The sequence below is a fragment of the Sander lucioperca genome, chromosome 19, assembly GCF_008315115.2.
Source record: "Sander lucioperca isolate FBNREF2018 chromosome 19, SLUC_FBN_1.2, whole genome shotgun sequence".
Taxonomy (NCBI): Eukaryota; Metazoa; Chordata; class Actinopteri; order Perciformes; family Percidae; genus Sander; species Sander lucioperca.
Genome location: NC_050191.1, coordinates 6,968,924 through 6,992,772, shown reverse-complemented (window position 1 = coordinate 6,992,772; position 23,849 = coordinate 6,968,924). Strand labels below are relative to the sequence as shown.

The 23,849-nt window shown below is 39.9% G+C and overlaps 1 protein-coding gene across 6 annotated transcripts in view; it reads left to right on the top strand.

Moving 5' to 3' along the window:
• fam184a (family with sequence similarity 184 member A) overlaps window positions 1-23,849 on the top strand; it is a 161,393-nt gene that overhangs the window by 40,743 nt on the left and 96,801 nt on the right. For 4 of the 6 annotated variants that reach the window (XM_031321933.2, XM_031321934.2, XM_031321937.2 and 1 more), the window contains exons 2-3: window positions 19,831-19,965; window positions 22,644-22,802. In XM_031321933.2, coding sequence (XP_031177793.1) covers window positions 19,831-19,965; window positions 22,644-22,802 — 294 coding nt within the window. The remainder of the gene's footprint in view (window positions 1-19,830; window positions 19,966-22,643; window positions 22,803-23,849) is intronic. The other 2 variants (XM_031321935.2, XM_031321936.2) reach the window with 1 other exon arrangement.

Sequence of the window (23,849 nt, the reverse complement as noted above, 5' to 3'; positions counted from 1 at the left end):
TGAATTGTTTTCTAAAAAGAATGCACATCACATGTCTGTCAGTCAGACATTTATTTAATCTGTAAAGAAGTACAGAACATGGATTTTCTGCATTTCTGTTTTGCTGGAAACGGATATGTTGTAGTCGCCGTTGGCGGTACCGTATAAACAGAAACATTTTAGGTGAATCATTGGTAAAAAGATAAATAAATAAAAAAATATTGATTCTAGGGAAAAGAATCGATTTGAAAAAATCGTCGCAAAAAAATAAATAAATAACGATACATACGTGAATCGATTTTTTTTTCCCCCACTCCTAACATTTTGCAGCAAAATAAACATGGAACTTTTCCTTAAACAGCTATGATGTCCTTTTGCGGTCTATCAGCTCCAAAACAAAGCCACATTTCAGCAGCCGGTCACGCTGCCTTTGTGAGGGATTTAAACCTTTACTACATTCTGTCTGTCCAGCCGGGGGTTAGTTGTCTATAGTTAAAACTTACACACCTCTCTCTCTCTCTGAAACTCTCTCTCTCACACACACACACGCGCACACACACACACTCAAATCAGATCCGGACGGTGACAGCGTGGAGAGAAAGAGGGCGATGGATGGAGGGATAAATGTTAAACTCTCCACTTATTGAATCCTCTGTATGATGAAATCTGTCAGAACTAACTGATGTTAAATAAACGGAACCAGCAGTAAAAAAAACAAACCCAGAAGGGTAAATTCGCGAGGATGTTTCGTGTCTCCATTCATCCCCTCATTCCAATACATTAATCAGAACTGAAACATGTTGTCAGCTACCTGCTGTGCAGCCACATACTGCAGTTTCATGCTTGTCTTCCAGTGTACTGTATGCAGTTCTGTTGCGTTTTTGTTAAGCAGTACAAACTGATGATTTCCTTCGATCCATTCGGTCAGGAAAAGAATGAGACGGAAGTGAGCCAGCAGATCAGATAAACACAGTGGCGGTTCTACCATGGGGTCAAGGGTGGCCAGTGCCCCCGTAATATTAAGCCTCGACCCCCCCCCTCTGGCCCCCCTAACTGTGGAAAATACTTTCATACATTTTCAACACCACCTCTATCACCAAAGAGGGGATGTTATTCATGTGCAGGGATAAATAAAACGTAGTTTAACACTGAATGAATATTCTTGTGTGTATTGTTATATGTGTATCGTTAGTCTTTTGTAGAACCAAAACATATTGAGGTTATACTTAAAATGCTTAAAATACGTATTTGGTACCCCTAAAATCGCATGTGGCCCAAAGCCTGGCCCCTCCATTTGAAATGGTCTAGAACCGTCACTGGATAGACAGATAACTGGATGGGAAATAAAAGCCGAAATCATGGAGTTGCCCAAGTCGACGTGTGTTTGGCTGCAGGCCATCAGCTCGGCGGTTCATCTGTTTGATGCTGTTTACTGGAAGCTGCAGATGCAGCACAGCATAATGGCAGTTGTGCTGATATCAAGAAGCAAACACAATTTTCATTGTTCAGTAGTAACAAAAAAGTTGAATATTGAAGTGGCTGTCTACACCCAACTACCACGTGTTTTCTCACAGACAAAATACAGACGGTAAGATTCTACTCGTGCTTTTGTCTGTCTCACATTATGCTTTAACGTCGTCACATACAGCACATCCATGTCATTGCTGCATTTTTGGACAATCATGGTGCATTTTTCCTTTAAGTGGCATCTCGGATGTTGCTGTTGAATGAAGAGCCAAAGGAAAGGCATAGCTTTGCAACTCTATCGCCAGACATGAACATTGATATTGAATGATGCCAATGCCAAGGTTAGAGCTGTAACAATTCAAAATGTTGCTGTACAAATAATTGTCTCAGAAATAATTGCGATTAACAATACTATTGTCTCTTTCAGCCAAATAAAAAAAAAAATGTATTTATTTATTACTTTTTCAAACAGATCTTTTGGTTATATCACTGTTATGTGACCCAGCTAATGTAATAACACAGGTACACAGCCTATGAAGTAAACCACACCTCTTTATTATCATAAAACATTGTTTTTCTTTAATGAACATAAAATTGACAATAGTACAGTAATATATAGTCCTCCTAAAAAAATGTGGGGGGTGGTGATGGTGGGAAAAAAAGGTTATTTAATCAGCAAGTTTGTCTGGCAGATTTTGGGCCAGGAACACGAGCAAGTTCAATTTCTCTGGAGAAAGCTACAGCCCAGGATGTTTGGAGTAGGATTGGGCATCGAGAACCGATTCCTACTTGGAATAGTTAAAAAAATTACGATTCCAGTAGAATCGTTTCTTTATTGGGATCTTGTAGAGGATTTGGTTTCAAATCTGATCATCGCTTCCCAATTTAATATGCACAAGTTTTGGTTTCCGAAGCGGCCAGGCGCTTGTTGTGTTGCAGCCTTGGAGCACAGTGGGTTGGCGCTCTAGTGTGACTTTATTTTACATTGAAAAAGCTGTAAAACTGCAAACCACCATTGAATCAAGACTTTCGTCTTATTTGTGAAACTAGGCGTGTGACCCTTTCAACTCCACCCCTGAATGAATCGTAATCGAGAATCGATAAGAACTGGACTCGAAAGGAAGAATCGGAATTGGAATCAGAATTGTTCAAATCTAGTTTGGAGTTGCTATGGCAACAAGTGACAGCTGCCGACAGCAACCCCTTAGGACATTAGCTAATGTTAGCAATTGATTACGGTTAAAAAAAAAATAATTGGGATTAGACAATTATGTATTAATTGTTCCAGGCCTACAGCCAAGGTTTTAAAAAATCTCACTTTCCACAATATCTGCTCATGGAAGCAACAGTATGTTTTAGGTTAAGAAAAGATTGTGGTTAAGTCAAATAAACTATGGATAAGGTATGTTTAGCATTAGGCAACTAAAACGCTTGATTACGGTTAGGTAAAACACATTGTCGGGGTTAAAAAGGTAGACATTAATCACAGGTCTGTGACTGGAGACAGACATGTCACCTCCACACTACAGTTTAGTTAAGGTTAGGAAGAGAACCTGGTTATGGCAGATATGGTTAAGGGTAGGGAACTAAAACAGGTAGAGACTAGGGAAGGATCGTAGTTATGTTAAAAAAAGAAAAGCAAACATTAATTGTAGGGTTAGTGCTTTGGCACCAAACATTGACATTGGATGTGAACAGTGAGGCGTGGAGTTGTCCGGTATGAAAAGTGGGTTTGGTGAAAACAAAGGCTGAGTCAAGTTGTAAGAAAAGAAGTAAAGCTGATAGTTTTCCAGCTACCTTCAATAGTAAACTTAATCCTGAGAGAGAGAGAGAGAGAGAGAGAGAGATGGAGTGGGTCCACCTTAATAAAACCTGAACAAAGAGCTGTTGTAGAAGACTGACACTGCCAAGACCTGTGGACAGATGGGAATAGACCGCAGACGGGCTGTAATCAACTTAGGGTCTCCACAAAACACACACACACACACACACACACACACACACACACACACACACACACACAGGGCTACTGACAGCACTCGGGCTGCATCCCAATTGTATCGTTGATCTTAAAGCTATAAAAAAGACACAGATTCCGCCTTTGTTCTTCATGCGGACTCTTCTTGACATCTCCCCTCACCTTTTCTGCTGTGGATGACTGTGACTGTGTCACTGTATGTTTTAAGCTATTCGAACACATTCAAATCTGTCAGGTTTTATACATGTTACTGCTCCAAAGTATCCTACAATTATGATAGTTATTCTTTCAAGCATGTGACATTAACAGTTTCAGCGTATCCAGAAGTCTGGGTAAGAGAAAAGCAAATGGATCTCACGCTCGGTGTGTCAAATGAACTTACTTGTACAGTGTAGCAGGATGCTCTTTCGAGGAGTATATTAAAACACAATCATATGTCGACAGCCAGGAAATCTAGGCGCACTATCAATATGGCCTGCAGTAAAGCTCCAGGGTTGAAATGTGTTTGTGGCTTTGACTTTTATTTCTGCTTTGGTCTCAGTATCAAGTATAGTGGCTTTCTATTTCAACTTTCTCACCAGAATAATCACACATGCCATAGCTGCTGTACCAAAGCAATTCCAATTTTTTTTCTGCCTAAGTCACAGATAAACCTGGTTAATGGAAACTATCAAACCATCAGAGACATGAAAGAAGCCCAGGCATCTGCCATGTGTGTGTGTGTGTGTGTGTGTGTGTGTGTGTGTGTGTGTGTGTGTGTGTGTGTGTGTGTGTGTGTGTGTGTGTGTGTGTGACGTAACCTAAACAGTAGAGACGTCTCTAATTGAACAATAAGCACCATCTGGAGCCATTAGTTTACTGTAAGTTCTGAGTGCATTATATTGTTCTTTCTGCCTATTTAACACGCGCACACACACACACACACACACACACACACACACACACACACACACACGTCAGATGCCTGGGCTTCTTTCATGTCTCTCACACACACACACACACACACACACACACACACACACACACACACACACACACACACATTCTTTAGAAGCCATATGCTTTTAGGTTATCTGTGTATCGGCAGCACTGGCCAGAATAACTAGTTAAATATCTAGCCAGAATGCAGAATTGTCCCTTTCTTGCAAACAGCTGGTACACTACAAATACTACACTGGCAAAACTGGATTTAGATTCATGCTAAACATTGGGGGTGGAATGGTACAGAGAAGTCACGGTTCAGTTCATACCTCGGTTCAGACATCACGGTTCGGTATGAGTTCGGTACAATGGAGAGAAAAGCATAACAAAAATGCAGAAGGCAATTTTTTTTTTATTGTGCATGTCTCAGGCTGTACCACCTAGTGTCATACAGTCTCTCCCCTGAGCTAGCTGCAACAGCCTGAAGTGTGTAAAGTAAGATGTAAACGGTAAACAATAAGTACCCCACATCATCTCCAGACTCCATCTGGAACTTGTAAACAAAATAAGACAATCAGCTATAAAATACAGCATCTCTGTTCTCTGCAAAGACAAACTAAATTACCTGATTAATGCAACGTTATCACGATGTCTCCCGGCCATTTTTCACCGCAGAAAGCTGCTCCCTGCCTGGCTAAAGCTAATATAGTTAGCCTGAAGAAACAAGGCGTCCGTCCCAACTAACGTTACGGTTTGGAGCAGCGACGCTGGAAACGTAACATTAATCTACAACAGCAGTCTTATCCACCACTCTCTCGCCTGTACTACTGGAACTGACTGGGCGAAGCTCGGCTAGCTTCAGAGCTAAGGTGGGGCTACAGATTAGGTGTCCCTAAAGATGCCGCGTATCTAACAGTAGTTCCGACCGCATTACATTAGTTCCGCATTACATTAATTAATTTGCACGCAAGTTTTATTTATTTTTATACCGTGTATTCTCTGTGTAAATTCATGCACCGAACCGTGACTCCCGTACCGTTTTGGTTCAATACGAATACATGTACCGTTCCATCCCTACTAAACATATGTTATGTCCGTGTAACTTACTGCTATTCCATAGAATCAGGCACTGAGGCCCAGATTTCCTGCCCAAGCTTCCTTTTAATAAACTTGTGCAGATGTCTTTTGGAAGTAGTAGATGTTCTACCTACCTAAGAAGGAGGATTTATCATGTGTGGTTGATGTCTTCTCCTGGATTTTGGTTATTGCCACCATTCACCACTCCCCCAACTGCTGCCGTCAGACACCGCCTACCAAGAGTCTGGGTCTGTCCGAGGTTTCTTCCTAACAAAAAAGGGAGTTTTTCCTTGCCACTGTCGCAATAGCTACTGCTAATGCTTGCTCTTGAGGCAACCACTGTAATAGTTGGGGCTTCGTAAACTACAGAGTGTGGTCTAGACCTACTCTATCTGTAAAGTGTCTCGAGATAACTCTTGTTATAATTTGATACTATAAATAAAATTGAATTGAATTGAATTGGATTTACTGCTATTTGTGTGATCCTTCCCTAAATGCAAATACACTGTATAAAGTAGAGAGGTGCACATCGCTGTTTACTGAACTGCACTTTACATCCTGTGAGCCTGTTTGGTAAATAAAACACTCATTTCTGAGGCCGTCGAAAACAAGTTGCAGACATCTCAGCAATTCTGCTACTGCGTTAAATCAAAAACATGCTCATTCTGTCTGGAATCCCTGCAAATTAAGTAATTACAACTTGAATTTGAAAACTGATTACTTCTATTTAATCTTAATGGTAACATTTAAGGTCTGCTGTTAAAAAGACGCCTTGCTACTCTCGTCCCTGCCGTCTTCACAGAGCATACAGAAAACGAGGCACTGAGTAAATAAACTGGAATATCATTTTCCCATCAGAGCAAATGTAATATTTAAGAGTAAAATTTAAATAAGCTAATAGGACTCTCTCTGTTTATATGATTTGATGTTATCTGATCTAACAGGTCTTTTCATCTCCACTGCGGTGGGTAAACAAAAATGTGTGTGACAAACACGCTAGACACTTTCTTTGAAAGTAAGAAGCAGTTCTACACATTCTTTTTTAAGGTGTGAGGTGTTTTTTTTTTTTTTTTAAAGATTATTTTTTGGGGGCTTTTTTCCCTTTATTTCAGAGTGACAGTGGATAGACAGGAAAGATGGGAGAGAGATGGGGGATGACACGCAGCAAAGGGCCGCAGGTCGGATTCGAACCCGGGCCACTGAAAAGGCCTCAGCCTACATGGGGCGCACACTTTTACTGGGTAAGCTAGAGGTCGCCCCGTGAGGCATTTTTTTTTGTCCACTTTTGCACCTTAGATGTCACCAGAGAAAAAGCAACCGAGTGGATTTCTAGTCCCTCCCTGTTTTTGGAGTAGAGATCACTTCCGGGTCACGCAATTTGCATCAGTTGACAATATATCAAAATTGGATGAAATGCTTGTTATCCTTTTTTTTCTTCAATTTTTCCTTTGATGCACAAAATTGGCAATTGGAAAAACGAGTCGTTATTTTCTTTTTTTTTCATTTTGGTTTTGGAAACGAGGATTGTGGAAACAAGTAATTTTTTGCTTTTCTGATTTTTTTATTTTATTTTGAAAAACGAATGAACGAATGATACACGGATTCAGTACTCTTATGTTGTGTGTGGTGCTGTTCAATTTACATCTTTTTCTGGTGCCCTTATCCTATGCTTTACATTATATTTGGAACAGTACAGTATATTTTTAAGTAAACATTGCAATAGAGAAGTCCAAGAATTAAGCCTGTATCTAACTGAGGCATTCAAACGTTATCGTCTCAAAAAAACTGGTGATTGGCCTCTTGATTTATTCAGCAGTGTTTGAAAGCTATATGTAAGGCATTTGCATAAAAAGCTTTCCCAAAAACGGAGCAGAGAACATGTACAGTATGCAGTGAGCCTCGCTTCATTTGGTTTTTTGCCCTCCTCTGTTGAACAAAACAACAGACGCAAACAAGAAAGTCACGATTTTGTTTTCACAGGATTCCTCATTTCAAATCTGATGCTAATGCAGTTTATTCGAAAAGAGCTGATCACAGATCCTGCATTTGATTAATGCCAAACTTTGTGTTTTACTCATCGGCTCAACCCCATCTCAAATGCACCACCACAACTTACACCGCCACGGAACAACCCATAATTAGCTAACGGATTAAGGTGCATCTTACAGTTTAGCAGATCACAGCCACACATTATAATTAAAGTAATTAGGCCCCCTATCTCTCTCTCTCTCTCTCTCTCTCTCTCACTGCTTCGTTAAATTAGCTCCCAGTGAACACATAATATTGAGGCTGTGGAAATGAGATGGCAGTCTGCCCTGGTGTGCGTTTGCCATTTAGAAGTATGAAACTTTGAGACGGTGGTGGGGGAAGATGCAATGATGATGCAGCACAATACAGATGTGAGGAAGAGCTGATAATATTGGTTTGAAAGGTCAAATTTGTCACGATGCTGCCATAAGGTGTGCACAAATAATGTGTGGAATCTAGTTTTAATATTGCACTGGAATCAGTCTGGGTTCAGGCAAGCAGCCTTTGTAAAGTAATTGCATCTTATCCATTCCATCTGTGCTGGATAACACTAGACCAGACCCCAGATCAATTGTTAATGAAAGGCAAGTATCCGTTTAGTCAAATAACGTCAAATCTACGTGTCATTTCAAGTAGAGACGTTCCCATAACATTTTTTCCTTCCCGATACCGATTCCTGAACTTGCGTATCGGCCGACACCGAGTACCGATCCGATACTAGCGTGTTAAAAAATACACATATTTTATTATTTTTAAACAGCTGTATACTACTAACCCTGTATGGATGTGATTGGATTTCTATCATTTTTGTTAAACTCTTTGTGAAACATGGACAAACGCAAACAATAAACGTCATAGAACTTTCTTTTATTTTCCAGTTTGACAGTGAGTCATAACGGAAAAAGAACATAAATAAACTACTTTTAAAGTAGATTTTCTTCGGGGCTAAATTACGTGGTATCGCATCGGTGCATAAACTCAAGTACTTGCCAAGATCCCAGTATCGGAAAAGCCACCGATACCGCCTAAAATGCTAGTAATGCTAATGCTGGTATCGGAGGCTTTTCCGATACTGGGATCGGTATCGGAACATCTCTAATTTTAAGCCTCGACAAATATGAGAAAGGGCTGAATTTGTGGAGCTACACAAATAAAAGACACAGGCTTTGGTGACGGGATAAACAAAAAAAGTATGACCACAAAGGGAAAGTAACCCCACACACATGGCATGGGTCTTGTCAAAGAACACACGGGAGAGAAGTTTATTTTAATACACATCAAGAGGGCTGCTGTACAACTGGCTTGAGATCAGTTTGTGCTTTTTACATGCATCTTTGTCCGCCTGTAGACCTTGGTTTAAACATAGAAGGTTAAAAAAGACGTACCTAGTGCAACAGGATAGAACAAAGAATAAGAATCCATAAAGCCAAAAAAAATCTGTTAACACAGTCTTTATTACTCAAAATTAGAAATTAAATTTCCAATTAGACAATGATTAAATGCTAATGAGTGTAAGAAGGTAATGATAATTACCTGCTAATGTACCTCACTGCCGCTCAGGAGGTCTTTTGCACTCACCTCTCATCATTCAGCCGAGGAGTGTTCAAAACCATTATAGTGATAGAGCCATTACGTCAAAGCACCACCAGGATGTGGACAGACCTCATCTATATCGCTTTTGTTACTAATAAATACTGTTTTGCTGCATAAAACTGCATCACTGTTGTATCCTTAACTATGGTTTTGTCTCTAATAAGCTTTTGTGTTACTTTTTTATATTAATGAATGTCCGTTACATTCAAGCCATTGCCAAATGAGTTGATACAAAGCTAAATAAAGCCTACTACACACCAAGCCGAGAATCGGCCTTCGGACAGTCTGGTGAGGTCAGTGACTCGAGTCTGTTCGGTGTGTTCCGTGCCGTCGGCCTTCATTTTGGCCGATTTCACATGTACAATCGGCATGGCGGGCACTGCCGGAAGTCGGACTCAAATGACCCATCTGATTGGTAGAGTGCTACAGGTAATATAATTCTGCATTCCTGAGAGATATTGTAGCTTCTACTCTAGTGGGTGAATGAAGGGTTAATGTTCAAGAGAGAGAGAGAGAGAGAAATTGAGTGAGGAAAAAGGGAGAAAACAAAGCTGGCTTCCCATCAACAGAACAATAATTTGGTATGCAGCAGTACTGATGAAGCTAATTGCTCGCTAAACCAGTTTTTCCACTAAACTGACTACCCTCTGCAACAGCCCCTTTCTCTAATATGGTTCTGCCAGTGACATGACAATAGACCAATAGTTCTTTCAAAAATAAAATGACGCTTCTCCCCGTTGCCCTTCTTCCACACGGTTAAAGATTTCATCCCCAAGAGAGCAGAAATCGATACACAGCTAACAAAACACAGTCGTTCATATCTGCAAGGCTTTGCTTTTGCAATCAGCCGGCTTTTTGGACTCTAACTTGCTTTGGAAATGTAGAATGTTTATTTTTTACAATGTGTCAATGTATGTTGCAGACTGACTGACTTTTTCACTTCCTAGTCTCTCTTGGAAAACACTAATTGATCTTAAAGGAATAGTTGGACATTTTGGGAAATACACTTATTCACTTTCTGGGATGAGAAGACCTGTCTCATATCTGTCTGGTAAATGAAATTAAAGGTTAAAGGGGAACTATGCAGTTTTTTTTAGCTTAATTTATCTTAGCTGAACAGCTTCGGAGTCATTGGAATGGTTATATGACTTTTTTTTAGTTGAATGGTGGTCGTCTCGCTCCCCCCCTAGCTGCTACCTTCTCTTTCTAGCCCTTATGCTAAGCTAAGCTAACCAGCTGCTGGCTTTTGTCTTATATCTGAAGGACATGAGAGTGGTTTCGATCTTCTCATGCAATGCTTATTTCCCAAATATGTCTTTGTTATTTATTTATCTACTTTAAAGGAGAACTCCGGTCGATTTCAACACGTAGCTCTGTTGTCTATAAAGTTGGAGTGCTGTCAGTAGCGAGAAAAACAAGTGGAAAATAACAAAAATATATAATAAATTAACAAAAATATTTATTAATTTAATGATTAAATAAGGTAGTGTCTCCAAACTTACCTCAATTATAACTTGTCTCCTGCTAGTTGTACTACAGCACTTACTTTTAAAAAATAAGCATTTGCCTATTTTTGAAAATGTTTTTGTATCTCTTTTCGGTGTTGTAGTTTGTTGTAGCTAAGCACTCGTCTTGCCGTCTCAACACCGGAACTAAACAGAGCTGAATTAGCACACCTTTTATGCATTTCTTTCACATCTACTGCACTCAGATTCACTGTGTTCACTCGGGAGGAATCACTTCACATGGGTAGGCACTTGTAATGACATTTCGAACATGTTAAGAGGCTAAAAACAAGTTTAAAACTTGCCCAGTTTCAGCCTCCTGGGTGCTAACGCTAGCAGGAGGATAACACGGTGTAGGCAACACCGATTGTTTTCGTTTTTCTCGCTACTGACAGCACTCCAAATTTACAGACAACAGAGCTACGTGTTGAAATCGACCGGAATTCTCCTTTAACAATGTTTTTATTAATTCTTCATTGCAATTACAATTTTCAACAACTCCCCGTCCCGTCCCAACCCACAACAATACCTTAAATAACTTTACCTCTGCCGTACTACAACAATCAAAAAACAAAAAGCAAATTGTATGACAGTATCGCAGTAGCAGCTCCCCTATGTCTTCTTCTTTTACATTTATAGGGTGGCAGCTGTTCTTCTATCTACACTACAGTACGTCCATCAGCGCTCAGTACATTCTTAGTCACTCTGCACTTTCTCCGTTGTGTGCCCACACCCACTGCAGACAAAGCTCTGCTGCTACGGGGTGGAAAATGACTACTGGCTAGTGATGAGATGGTGAAATGGTCGTCATTAGACATCGCCGTTATCATCAAAGTCTCATCTGTGGACGGAGAGACTTGAACTAAGAGACGAGTGGGTGTTTTCAGGCCTGTGAGAGTGAAATAAGGAGTCATTCATTAGGAGTCATTAGATCCTTTGAGGTTGTCCAGCTTTTGTTTCTGCAGAGAACCAGCATCTTTTCATCTTTTATTTCTCTTTGATCCTGCGTAAAGCCAACGACACTAGTCCAGAGGAACAGCATTTGGCACCTGCTGTCAGTTTGGCATTCAACTAAAGTCTGTTTCTTTGGTCTGCGGGGTTAGTTAATATACCTTTATAGGCAGGGTGCGATTTTCCTGGGGGTGGTGGGGGGGATGCGTGGCACTTTGCTGGCTTGCGAGATCCAATATGTGTTGTTCCCTCATGCTGATGACATTTTTGGCAGCCTTTGTCTCTCAGGCAGCAATTGTCATTTTCCTGGGGTTTGACACACACACACACACACACACACACACACACACACACACACACACACACACACACACACACACACACTTGTCTCTGACCATTTGTCAGGCAAATTATGCTGATAAGTTTGGACGCAGTCGTATTGGTTCATGAGGATCTCGACTGTGTGTGTGTGTCAGCAGACTTCGCAGCATTATGATTAGTGCAATCATCTGCAGAAGTGTGCTGATGGCTCTCGGGATGTGATGGAGATTTCACCTTCCTGGGAGCGGGATGCATGTGATTTCCCCCTTTCTGGCTTATATATCCCTGCCTCTGCTGAATTATTTTTTATCCCCGGTGGGGACAAAATGTATCCCCCCCCCTCAAAGTGATCAATGCTATTTTACCAATAGACCATTTATTATATACCTAAAATAGAAGTAGGCCTCTTTTAAACTGAGTAAAGTGCTGTCAGTCTATAGTGTGACAAAACAATAAAATCCAAACGGCAGTTGCTGATTGTATTTAGCAGCTACGGAGCTCCAGGAAGCCGGCTACCAGCGGCAGTTGTTTAGCCGCCAATAGGTGACTGTGAGCCGGCTACAGGCACGCCAGAAGACAGAAAAAGTGAGCGTCTTGCGGCGATGACAGTTAAAGTGATGGTTCGGAGTAATTTCACCCTAGGCTGCTTTGCACCTTGACTTTGTGGTATATTTAGTTGCAACACTGCGTCGTTGATGTGTGGAGAAGGAACTTCGTTGACACTGCTCTCATTATAAAAAGGTTTATTACAATCAGAGATTCAGTATCAATTTTACAAACTCCTGCAGAGAGCTTGGAGAACGACCAACCCAATCCTCCAAAAAGTCGTTTTCTTTGTGTGTACACAGTATATATTCCATGCCTTGTATTAACATAAGACGTGATATGTGTGAGTATATGATTGGAACAGAAGACTGACCAATCCATGCCTGTTATCTGGCATAACTCCAAAAAAGGTATCTTCTGTCTTGGGGGGACCTCTGCTCATGTTAACAGTTTCCAGATGTGTTCAGTAAATGTGGGGTGAAGTTCATGCATCTCCTTATACCAACTCTTAAGTCAAAGTGTATAGAAAGTTATAGACTGTTCATATACTACAACTTTGAGTCAAACAACCCCCCATAAGCTTTTTTCTCCTTGTTATAACGTTGGTCGAGTTAGCGTTATCAGCTGGTTAGCTTAGTCCAGGCGCTAATGGATCCACGTTTGTATCTCGTAAATTACCCCACTAATAATGCCCGGAATTATACCAAACTTCTACAGTAGTACAAATAGTTTCTGTACTTATAAAACGAGGCATTAGAAAGTTTGTAACTACACCAGAAGTATATTTAAATAACACTTGCCTGATGGAAACTCCTCTCGGCTGCTACCGCGCCATCGCACGAAATCCCGCGAGATCACGCACAGAGCACAACATCTATTGCTTTTAAACCGCAGCCGGGATATATACAACTATATGGCATCTTGTCCTATCGCCTCATGCTGCAGTAGCTGCTTCTGTTGTTCACTCACTTCTTGATTCTTGTTTACCAGTAGTCTCTTCCGGCAATAGATGCTCTGTGCGTGATCTTGTGGGATCTCGCGCGATAGCAGCCGAGAGGAGTTTCCATCAGGCAAGTGTTATTTAAATATACTTCTGGTGTAGTTACAAACTTTCTAATGCCTCGTTTTATAAGTACAGAAACTATTTGTACTACTGTAGAAGTTTGGTATCATTCCGGGCATTATTAGTGGGGTAATTTACGAGATACAAACGTTGATCCATTAGCGCCTGGACTAAGCTAACCAGCTGACACTGGTAGTGTCAACTTTATGTTGACACTACGTTGTGCTATTTCATTTTGAAACTATTTTCCATTGAATGTTGAAATTCATAAATAAGTGTTTTGGCATGGCCGGCCGAGTGGCACTATATCCATGGTATTGAAAGAGGGATTTAATTCTTGCATGTTTTGTTTTGTTGTGCATGATCAAAAAACCTTGTCCCTTTGTTGCAAAGGCTAGCAATTAGCTTTGTTAACAGTCTTCATTTTGGTAGCTTTTATCCTGCCAGTTCAAAGACTTTGGCAACAGAGTCAAAACAAACCCCATTTCATTTAGTTTAACGTTTAGCAAAGATGAATGGTCTTTTACTCTTTACTTTCTCTGGTGGTGTTCATATTTGACTTTCATAAAGAAATACTTTGGTTTGCTTTCATCTGCAATTGCTGTTTAAGTTCAATGCACAAGGCTCTGCTGGATATCAGAAATCAATAATAATTTCATTAACGCTTGTTTTTTTCAAGATGCATTTTGTAGTGGCTTTGGAACGCAGTCCCACTGATAACAAAGTACTCCACAGTTCCCTTGGAAGAGGATCAGGCTCGTATTCTTGGTCTTTAGTGCAGATATTCTGAACTAAAAGATTTTGAGTAAATCACAACGCTACAACTTAACCCTTAGAGCAGGGGTGTCAAACTCAACTTCACTGAGGGCCACATTGGGAAATAAGAATCACATCAAGGTGGCCGGGTTGACTCAGTGGTAGAGCAGGCGCACATATATAGAGGTGTATACCTTGACGCAGAAGTCCAGGGTTCGAGTCCGACCTGTGACGATTTCCTGCATGTCTTCCCCCTCTCCCCTTTCATATCTGGCTGTTCTTTCCATTAAAGGCTGAAATGCCCCAAAAAAATCTTAAAAAAAAAAAAAAAAAAAAAAGAGAATCACATCAAGGGCCAGACATGTATAGTTTATTGACATGCTTTTATTTAAGAGAAAAGTTAAATATTTGTGACTTTATTGCATGTCTCATATAGTCTTCTCACTTACAGTTTGGTCAACATAAAACCCTAAAGAAGTCTGTCCTTATCCATCATAGAATTTAGCAAATCAAGCTAAACAATGATTACCTTTTTTAAAAGCAGGCTACCACACAGCTGACTTCCTAGCATCCTGTAGCATCCGACGGCCTGAATATGAAAACTCTCTGATTCTGTGGGAATTTCTATGTCTCAAAGTCGGAAAATCTACCAAATTCTTCTTTGAGTGTCGCCTAATTGCAGTTTGAAAAAAAGTTTTTGGTTTGGCTCACGACTTGGCGGGCCGGATCAAAATTTGCAAGGGGCCGGATTTGTTCGACACATGTGCCTTAGAGAGACAGAGCTACAGTGTAAATCTCCTTTTCCTCCTGGCTTCTCAAAGGTAGCGACAACTCAGCAAGATACAAAACCACAGAGCAGTACAGTTTGATTATCATCACATAATCTTGTTTTTTTTTACCTAATTAAAAAGTTATGACGTACATCCTCTTACAGGCTATACCTCACGCTGCTATTGTTGACATTTTCTGGTTGTTTTTTTCAGATTAAACTTGTAGGGTTTTTTGGTGGAGCTTCGTTCATTATAGTAGCCAACAATAGCTATAGATAAAAGATAAAGACATCGTTAACGTCTCTCAAAATCTCTTTCTTATTAAGTCGTTTTGTCTGTAATTTAGTTCTTAACATTTTATTTTCTTACAATAAGTGAATAAATCTGCCATTGCAGATATCAGTAGATACAGACTCTCGGGTCTTACCAAATCTAAACTAGCTAAGATGTACTGACTAATAAACATGATATGTGATAGGTGTAAGTCTGCGGATGCAACATTGATTCACATATTCTGGCTCTGTCCCAACCTGGAGGGGTATTGGAAAGAGGATTGCATTGAGACATGAATGACCAATTCAGTTTAGTCTTTATTTCCCAGTTTGACTTCTATTTCTATGTAGACAATATAGCTGTCTGTGTTTGTGAATATATTTGTAAGACATTAGCATTTGTTTAGTGTATTTTGACATTAGAGTTTGTTTATTACACCTGAATTCTGACATTTATTTTGACAAGCAAATGTGAGAGCGATGCAGAATATTCACAATTTGACACTCTTACTTATGAACAAGTCCTGTACTATCCAAACAACAAAACATCTTTTATTGTTTTAAAGGTTATACATTTGGGTTGTACAGAGAGAATCACCTAAAGCCAATAAAGTACAATAGAGGACTTAAGAAGTTCATGTAAAAGTGAGCACAATGAAGTTCTGACATTTCATCTTTTCCAGTGTTTGACAGCGGAGTCATATTTCATTTCAGAGTCTTAGTGAGTTTCTCAGCTGGGACTTTCTCCCAGCTGACAGATGAAATTTGTGGCATTTTGCTGCCACCTTTATCGATCTGCCTGGCATCACTGTCATTCATGCAAACTCCTGCAAGAACATGAACCTGATCAACCCGAGGAGATGAGAAGAGGATCACTCTCTCACACTTTCTCTCTCTCTCTCACTCTGTTTTTCCTCGCACATTCACACCTCAGATCAATACACACACACACACACACACACACACACACACACACACACACACTCACCGTTGTATACAGTAAAAGGAAGCTTGTGTTTTTCAAGCTGACATTGCAATTACTTTGATTATTCAAAATGAATAACTTCACACAATGTATACATCATTAATGTTAATCTGAATTACATGACGTTTTCCCAAGTGTCAAAGGTGAGCCCTGACGAAATTAAACTTTTCCGCCTTGCTGTGATTGTTGCTCATGTTCATGTTAACACATTTGCTTCAGGAATACAATGCATGTACATGCACCACCACACTGCATGACACAGACATCTAGCGTTGTGGCAGTTCGAAGGGTTAAATCGTAAGCTGAACTCTCTATGTAACCACACAGCATCTCGTCCTTAAGGCAGGACTTCCCTTAAGGCTGTGGTACTGCCTTAAGGTAATAATTTGCAATAAATCGCAGAATATTGCAATATTTATTTACCTAAATTCAGACGATGAATAAGGTTAAATTCAAATAATTTGGATATTGACTCAAAATATTGGCTGATATCTGCAACCCCCATTAAAATAATATCTGATTTAGCACATTGCTGGCTTGCGAGATCCAATATGTGTTGTTCCCTCATGATGACAATGATGACGTTATTGGCAGCCTTTGTCTCTCAGACAGCAATTGTCTTTTTCCTGGGGTTTGACTGACACACACACAAGCAAATTACGCTGATGAGTTTGGACGCGGGTGTATTGGTTCATGAGGATCTCGACAGTCTCTGCTAGTGTGTGTGTGTGCGTGTGTGCGTGTGTGCGTGTGTGTGTGTGTGTGTGTGTGTGTGTGTGTGTGTCAGCAGACCTCGCAGCATTTAGATTAGTGAATTTCATCTGCAGAAGTGTGCTGATGACTCTTGGGATGTGATGGAGATTTCAGCTCCTAACGGTTACGTCTGCTCCATTCACTTCCTAAGCTGATGAGAGACTGGGCTGCCTGAATAATTTAGACGTGTAGAGGAGCAAACTGAATTTTCTCAGCTTTATTTGGCTCCTTGCAGATTGCCTCTAATCTTGGATGGTTTCCTTATTTGAAAGAGTAGAGATAGAGACTTGAAATGAGAGGTCCAAATGAAAGGACAAATGTTGAAACCCTGTGGGATTTTATCCTGTATAAATAAAGCGTCTTAGTATGTGAATTATTAGCTATGCTAGTTACGCAAAATGTTGGTCTGTCCACTGCCTTTGGTCCAGATTGGAATATTTCAACAACTGTTGGATGGATTTCAATGAAAGTTTGCACAGACATTCATGTTTCCCAGAGGATGAATCCTAATGACTTTGGTGATCCTCTGACTTTTCCTCTAGCGCCACCTTGAGGTTAATTTACGGTGTTGAGTAAAATGTTACAACAGCTGTTGAATGGATTGTTATTAGTCTCACATTGCCAGACCTTCCTCCACAGCGCTGCAGAGGAGGGTGTGGCTAGCATGGCTGTACACTCTTGTTGTTAGAATAGTGAAGTGTTTTTTTTCAATGAGTTACTGATCAGCAACAACTAGCAGTCAAGCTAACAACCAACTGCTAACAGCTAATTCTTGTTTCACAATAAGGTGGGTTGAAAATAAGTGATAATATTGAGTTGTTGCCCAAAGGAAGATGAAGGAAAAGAAAAGAATTGTATTAATGAAAATATGAAAAACACCTTAGGCTTGAAGTAAAAGTCAAATAACAATTTAAAAAACGATATAAATGTCAATATATATTTAATATGCAGCATAAAGGCAAAAAAACACGATGCTGATCAAATTCACATTGAAGAGGTCAGTAAAATCGGATGAGGGAATAACTCCCATGGCTGAGTACCTTTTTGATTAATGTGTCTTAGTTTCTGTTATTGAGTGAAGCTCTATGGTTGTCAGCTGTATGTGTGTGAGGAGAATAAACAAATAAGAATTCAAGAAACACCACAACTAAATCCTTTCATCTCTCAGCGATGCCTGGCAACAGGAACAGGGGCGGGACTAGAAGATGGACACGGGGTGGCTGCCTGTTCTGCCAATCTTCCCAGCCCTTGTCACATGACCAATTAATGTTTATATGATGACTATCCAAAATTCTAATACCATGGAACCAGCACAGGATTTTTTATTTTTTATTTTTTGTAAAGTGGCAGACTGAGTAGGAACATGTGTACTGTATTCAGATATACAGTACAATTAGTTTAAAAAGAAAACAAGTGAAACTAATAATGGTGATGGTGATGAAAAATGTGATGTTTTTTTTTTCTTTTAGCAGAATTTCATTGTGTTGTTCTATCCTATCCAATATTTCCTATATTTCTAAGCATATTTTCTATGCTGTATTCAATTATTGGTCCCCCCCTGTGCCACTCCACTTAAAAAATACTGGAATCGCCCCTGCCTGGCAAAGCATAACAAGTGAATGTCATTTGTTTCAAAGAAAGATTTTGCCCTTCTTTTCTCTCCACTTTTTCTCTGCACTTTTCTAATTCTGTTGACGGACTTTGGTCCAGAGTAAACCAAGGCTCCTTTAGCAACATCGCACAGTTCAATGTCTGAATTATTGACTTGGTTTTTCAAAGAGGCAACACATAGCTTGGTTTCTCATGGCAGGAAGAGAAGCATGGGGAAGAGAGTGTCATGGTTTTTCATGTGGAAATGTAAAACCCATCTCTCTCTTTCTCTCTCTGCCAGGGAGCAGGGGATCACTGCGCTGTCAGATTATGGCTCACTGGATGGCTGCGTGTATTTTTGGGACAGATTTAAAGGTCAATCTCATGCACAACAGTTTGTGTTATTTTTATCGCCAGCATCAACCGATCTGTAATTCATAGTTGTGGGGCATAACTAAGGCTTCTGAGCTAATCTAGGAAACATCAGGCATGCACTGGAAGGTTTTCACAGCATATACTGCATGCAGCTGTGTACCAGCTATATACCACAGCTCATTTGCAATGCAATAGCATTACAAACACTATAATATGGCAGCAATTAGAATTTCTGTAGTCTGCTGTCATTGTATTTATTCTGTAAGCTTATTTAAAAATGTTTTAATAATTAATGTCAAGTGTGACAAGTGTTTTTTTATGGCATTGGCCAACAACAGTAGAATTGTTTACATCTTTGCACAAATGTAGCCAAATATTAACCACCTCCAGAAGTATTTTTGGTGTATTATAGTGCATATTTTAAATCCTAACCCTACCTTGAGTACAGAACAAACACTTGCACATAAATAGAATTCATTATGTCTTTGTTTTCATATGTGTGTTTTTTAAATCAGCCTGTTGAAGGGAAATTTGAGGGACAATAAATCTATCTATCTATCTGTCTGTCTGTCTGTCTGTCTGTCTATGATGGTTTTCAGTAACGAACTTGGAGAAGCTTTTCTATCCCACAAAGAATACATTTAATGAGCGTTAGCATCAATATCAACCTTCCTTTCATCTTCATATTTCCCTCCTGCTTTGATGTTCTGCTGTTCCATTTGTAGTCTGAACTTGAATTTTTGATCAAAATATATCGAACGCAGCAGTCCTAACAGTCCATGCTGATAAACCCCGAGCTATGAGAGATGCCGTCGGTCTCCCACCAGCTTTTAATACCGTAACAACTCCTGATTATAATTATGTCTAACAGCTAATGGGTTTCTCTCCTCTCTGTTGCAGGTTATCTATGCACTGAACACGAAAAACGACGAACACGAGGCGGCCATCTCCACCCTGAAGGAGGCCCACGAAGAGGAGGTGCAGCAGATTCTGTCGGAGACCAGAGAGAAGATACTACAGGTCTTTACATTTAATGTAATTTATTTTTATCAGTAAGACGATGTCTTACGTCTAACTTTTAAATGAAGTTAATTGTTCTCAGAGTTATAGCTTATGTCCTATTAGGGGTGTTTAGGGGTGAAATTAATCATTGCATCGATGCTGACCTGGACGATTCTGCATCGATGTAGTGACAGACCGTAATCGATTATTGCCTACTGATGTTACTTGTTGATTTTCCCGTTGCTGTTTGTTTTTTTAAGAAATGAGAAGAAAGTGTAACTTCTCCATGTGGATATGCAGTTAAAATGTAAGAAAGACGCAGGATACCATCGATATAAGGGACCTGACTTGAAGATATATAAAGTGAAAAGATACAGCCATTTTGTCAGTCTATGAACATTTAAATAAGTAATCAATTGCAGCTTCCAGGGAGGAATAAGTAAATGCATATTGCAGTATGTTTTTAGAATGATTGGCAACACATGAGTTATTAATAACTTCTAATGGTTGAATAGATGAATAAGTGGGCTTGTGTGGGCTTTGATTTGTTTTCAACTATTGATTTAAGACAGCCGAAGGGGACTCTTTAGACCCAAACTCACATTCAGGTCAGTCAGTCAAAATGTGGTCTATATCCACAACATTCCACTTCCGGGATTGCTCTCGTTCTGCCGGAAATTCCGCCAGATGTCACTCTTTTCGGATGTCCGTTACCTTCCGCTTTCTTTGTGTTGGAATTTTTTCCGGTTGATTTATGAGGACTATGGTTAACTGCTGCTCAAATCTCTGCAGGGTAAATCCAGACAGCTAGCTAGACTATCTGTCCAATCTGAGTTTTCTGTTACCCGACTAAAACAACCTTTGAAAGTACATTAAACAAGTTCCTTCCCGAGGCTATTTTGCAGCGGCACTGTGGCTCCGCTCGGCGCTTAGCACCGCCCAAGAAGATTGTGATTGGTTTAAAGAAATGCCAATTAACCAGAGCACGTTTTTCTCCCATCCTGGAATGCTGTGTGGACTCCCCAGACCTTCCTCCGCAGTGCTGTGGAGGAAGGTCTGGCAATGCGAGACTAGTCATGATGAGACTTATCTCTGTATATCTTACAGTCGTCTATAGCTGCACTAAACTACAGTTTTCCATAGACAGTAAAATAATGGACACAGCGACGCCTTAGACTTCGACGGGGACCAGTGAAATCAATTAGAAGCACTTTTCCGGTGAAGGCTGAACGTACTGTGCAGCCTCAAACTGAGCTTGCTGACGTAGATGTGCCGTGAGCAACCTGTCTGAAAGTTGTAAGTCTTCTGGTAGCTGTGCCAAGAGAAATCTCAATCATTCCCAATATTGCAGAGACGGAGAGCGTAGATATATGTTAGGAGATAATATAGGCACAGGCTAATTATTGCTAACTAAAATGCTAGTTAACATTAGTAATTATGACTACACGGTAATTTCTCTACTGTGCGACAGAAAGTCACGTGGTTATGAAACAATCGTTAGCCTATTTTTTACAAAAACGTCTGCTACAGAGCCATAACGTGAGATACAAGGTAATGGAGCCTTTTATACATTGTCGTGTTTCTTTAGAAATAAACAATGGACAAATAGAGTCTTTAAACGCTTCAGATGTAAAGTTATTCGCTGTCAAAGTGACGCCAAAATGAATGGCAGTCAATGGAATGCTAACGGCAGGTGATGGCTTGTTAGCCTAAGAGTCTCCCCATAGGAGGTACGCTTTCCGGATGCTCGCTTACCCCCTTGCAGTTTTCCCCTGTACAGCAGCTGAACACTATCACATGGCAGCTGATCCACTGGAGAGCCATAGAGCCGAGATCACGCTCAAAACGAACTCATCAATATTCCATCAACTGGATATTAAATATTGAGGTCTATATGTCATCCCTCATCATGGGAATGACTTGCTTCACCAAGAGCAATGTGTCTAACCTCAAACAGCTAAACATATACATACAGACATTTACATGCTATACGTGTTCGCACAGTCTGCCTGGAGGGAAGTTTCAATGTTGTGCTTTGAATTAAATATAAAGTATTGAACTAAATTGAATGCACTGGTTTAGTCTTTTAATTTCAGCTAATTCAAGGCCAAATCTAAAGTCTGTTTACAAATTCAGAATCCATGTTGTTATTTTATTTACTGATGCCACGGAGACTAAACATATATTATTATTATTATTATTATTATTATTATTATTATTATTATTATTATTATTATTATTATATGTTCTGTCCTGTTTGTTACTGTAGCTTATTTGTTAAAAGAATACATCAAAAATGTTCATCGATGTTAATAGTTTGGTGAAATATTGAGGATTATTTCACATTGCTATAGAACTGCAAAGATTAATCAATTAGTTGTTAGCTATTAAATTAATCGACAACTATTCTGACAAACGATTAATCAGTTTGAGTCAGTTATTTTATTTTCTAGTCTCTTCACATATCTTTGAGTTGTGGATAAAACAAAACATTTGACGACGTCTTATTGGGCTTATTAATTATTAATCGACTATGAAAATAATCGTCAGTTGCGACCCTACATTGCAACATTGAACATTTTTGCTCTTTTCTCACCAACTACTGCATTTCAGTCTACAACATCTGGCACATGTATTCCACATGATTGTATGTGTGTTGTGGTGCACAATCAGCTGCAGATTCCAAATACGTTTCATTATGATATCCACAGTACAAGAGTAAGATCAGCGATGAAATGGACCTGAAGAGGCGGATCCAGTCTCTGGAGGAGTCCATGGAGCTCCATGAGAGGATGAAGAGACAGGCGCTGGCTGAGTTCGAGAGCTACCGTCAGAGGGTGGAGGACATGCAGCTTTGCACCGAGGCTCAGGTAGACAGAGGAATTGTGTCTGTGTGTGTGTGTGTGTGTGTGTGTGTGTTAAGAGGCAGTGTTGCCCGGCATGATGCTGCAGTCACAGCTGCAGGTAATCAGTTTTAATGTCTGTTTCTGTCTCCTGTTTAGAGGCTGGAGAGTCTCTCTTGCCTGTGAGCATCACCACTGTTATGCGTAGTAGTAGTAGTAGTCTATATCAGACAACTTTTCATTTATGGGATTGTTCCAGTGCTGCCGGATGTCCGTTACCTTCCACTTTCTTTGTGTTGGCATTTTGAACTTTGTGTTGGATTTATGAAGACTATGGTTAACTGCTCCTCAGATCTCTGCTGGGTAAATCCAGACAGCTAGCTACACTATCTGTCCAATCTGAGTTTTCTGTTGCACGACTGAAACAACCTTTGAATGTGTTCCACACAGCCTCCCAAAGGGGTTTGAACATCTGAATTTCAATCTGGCTCAAATGCTTGGCTTATTTTGATTAGCTATCCTATCTTCCCAAGACACATGAAGTGACTAAGTGTAAATCAGTTCTGTTTGTTATATTTTGTACCTTTTGTCCCTTTATACCATGCCGACGGAAAATACTTGTTTCTGAATGGTATGTGTCTGTTAACCTTCTGAGGTCTAAGGGCATTTTCACACATCTTCTTAAATTCCCCTTTTTAGGGTATTTGCATCAAAATGATCCCCTTTCATATCAAAATGTTCAGAACAAACTCAGCTTTCTGTAGAGTGATGCACAAATCTGACCAAGAGCAATGTGTGAAGAGATAATTTGGCACTAAAGCTGAAATGTTGATGTTTGCTTTTTGAAATTCCTCAAATCTCTTTTGAAAACAACCCTTAAGTTATGATGTGTTGTACAAATTGTTTTGGTGTTTGAAATGAGTTTACCAAAGTCTTAAGATTCACAAAGTAGTGTAAAAAATAGTGGATAAATGTCTGAAATAAAATTTTGTAATATCGCTTTTTAAGTAGGAGTTTTGTCAAACATCGTTTGGACGCACCAGTGTGTCTTTCGTCCTCAGAGTATTAAAGACC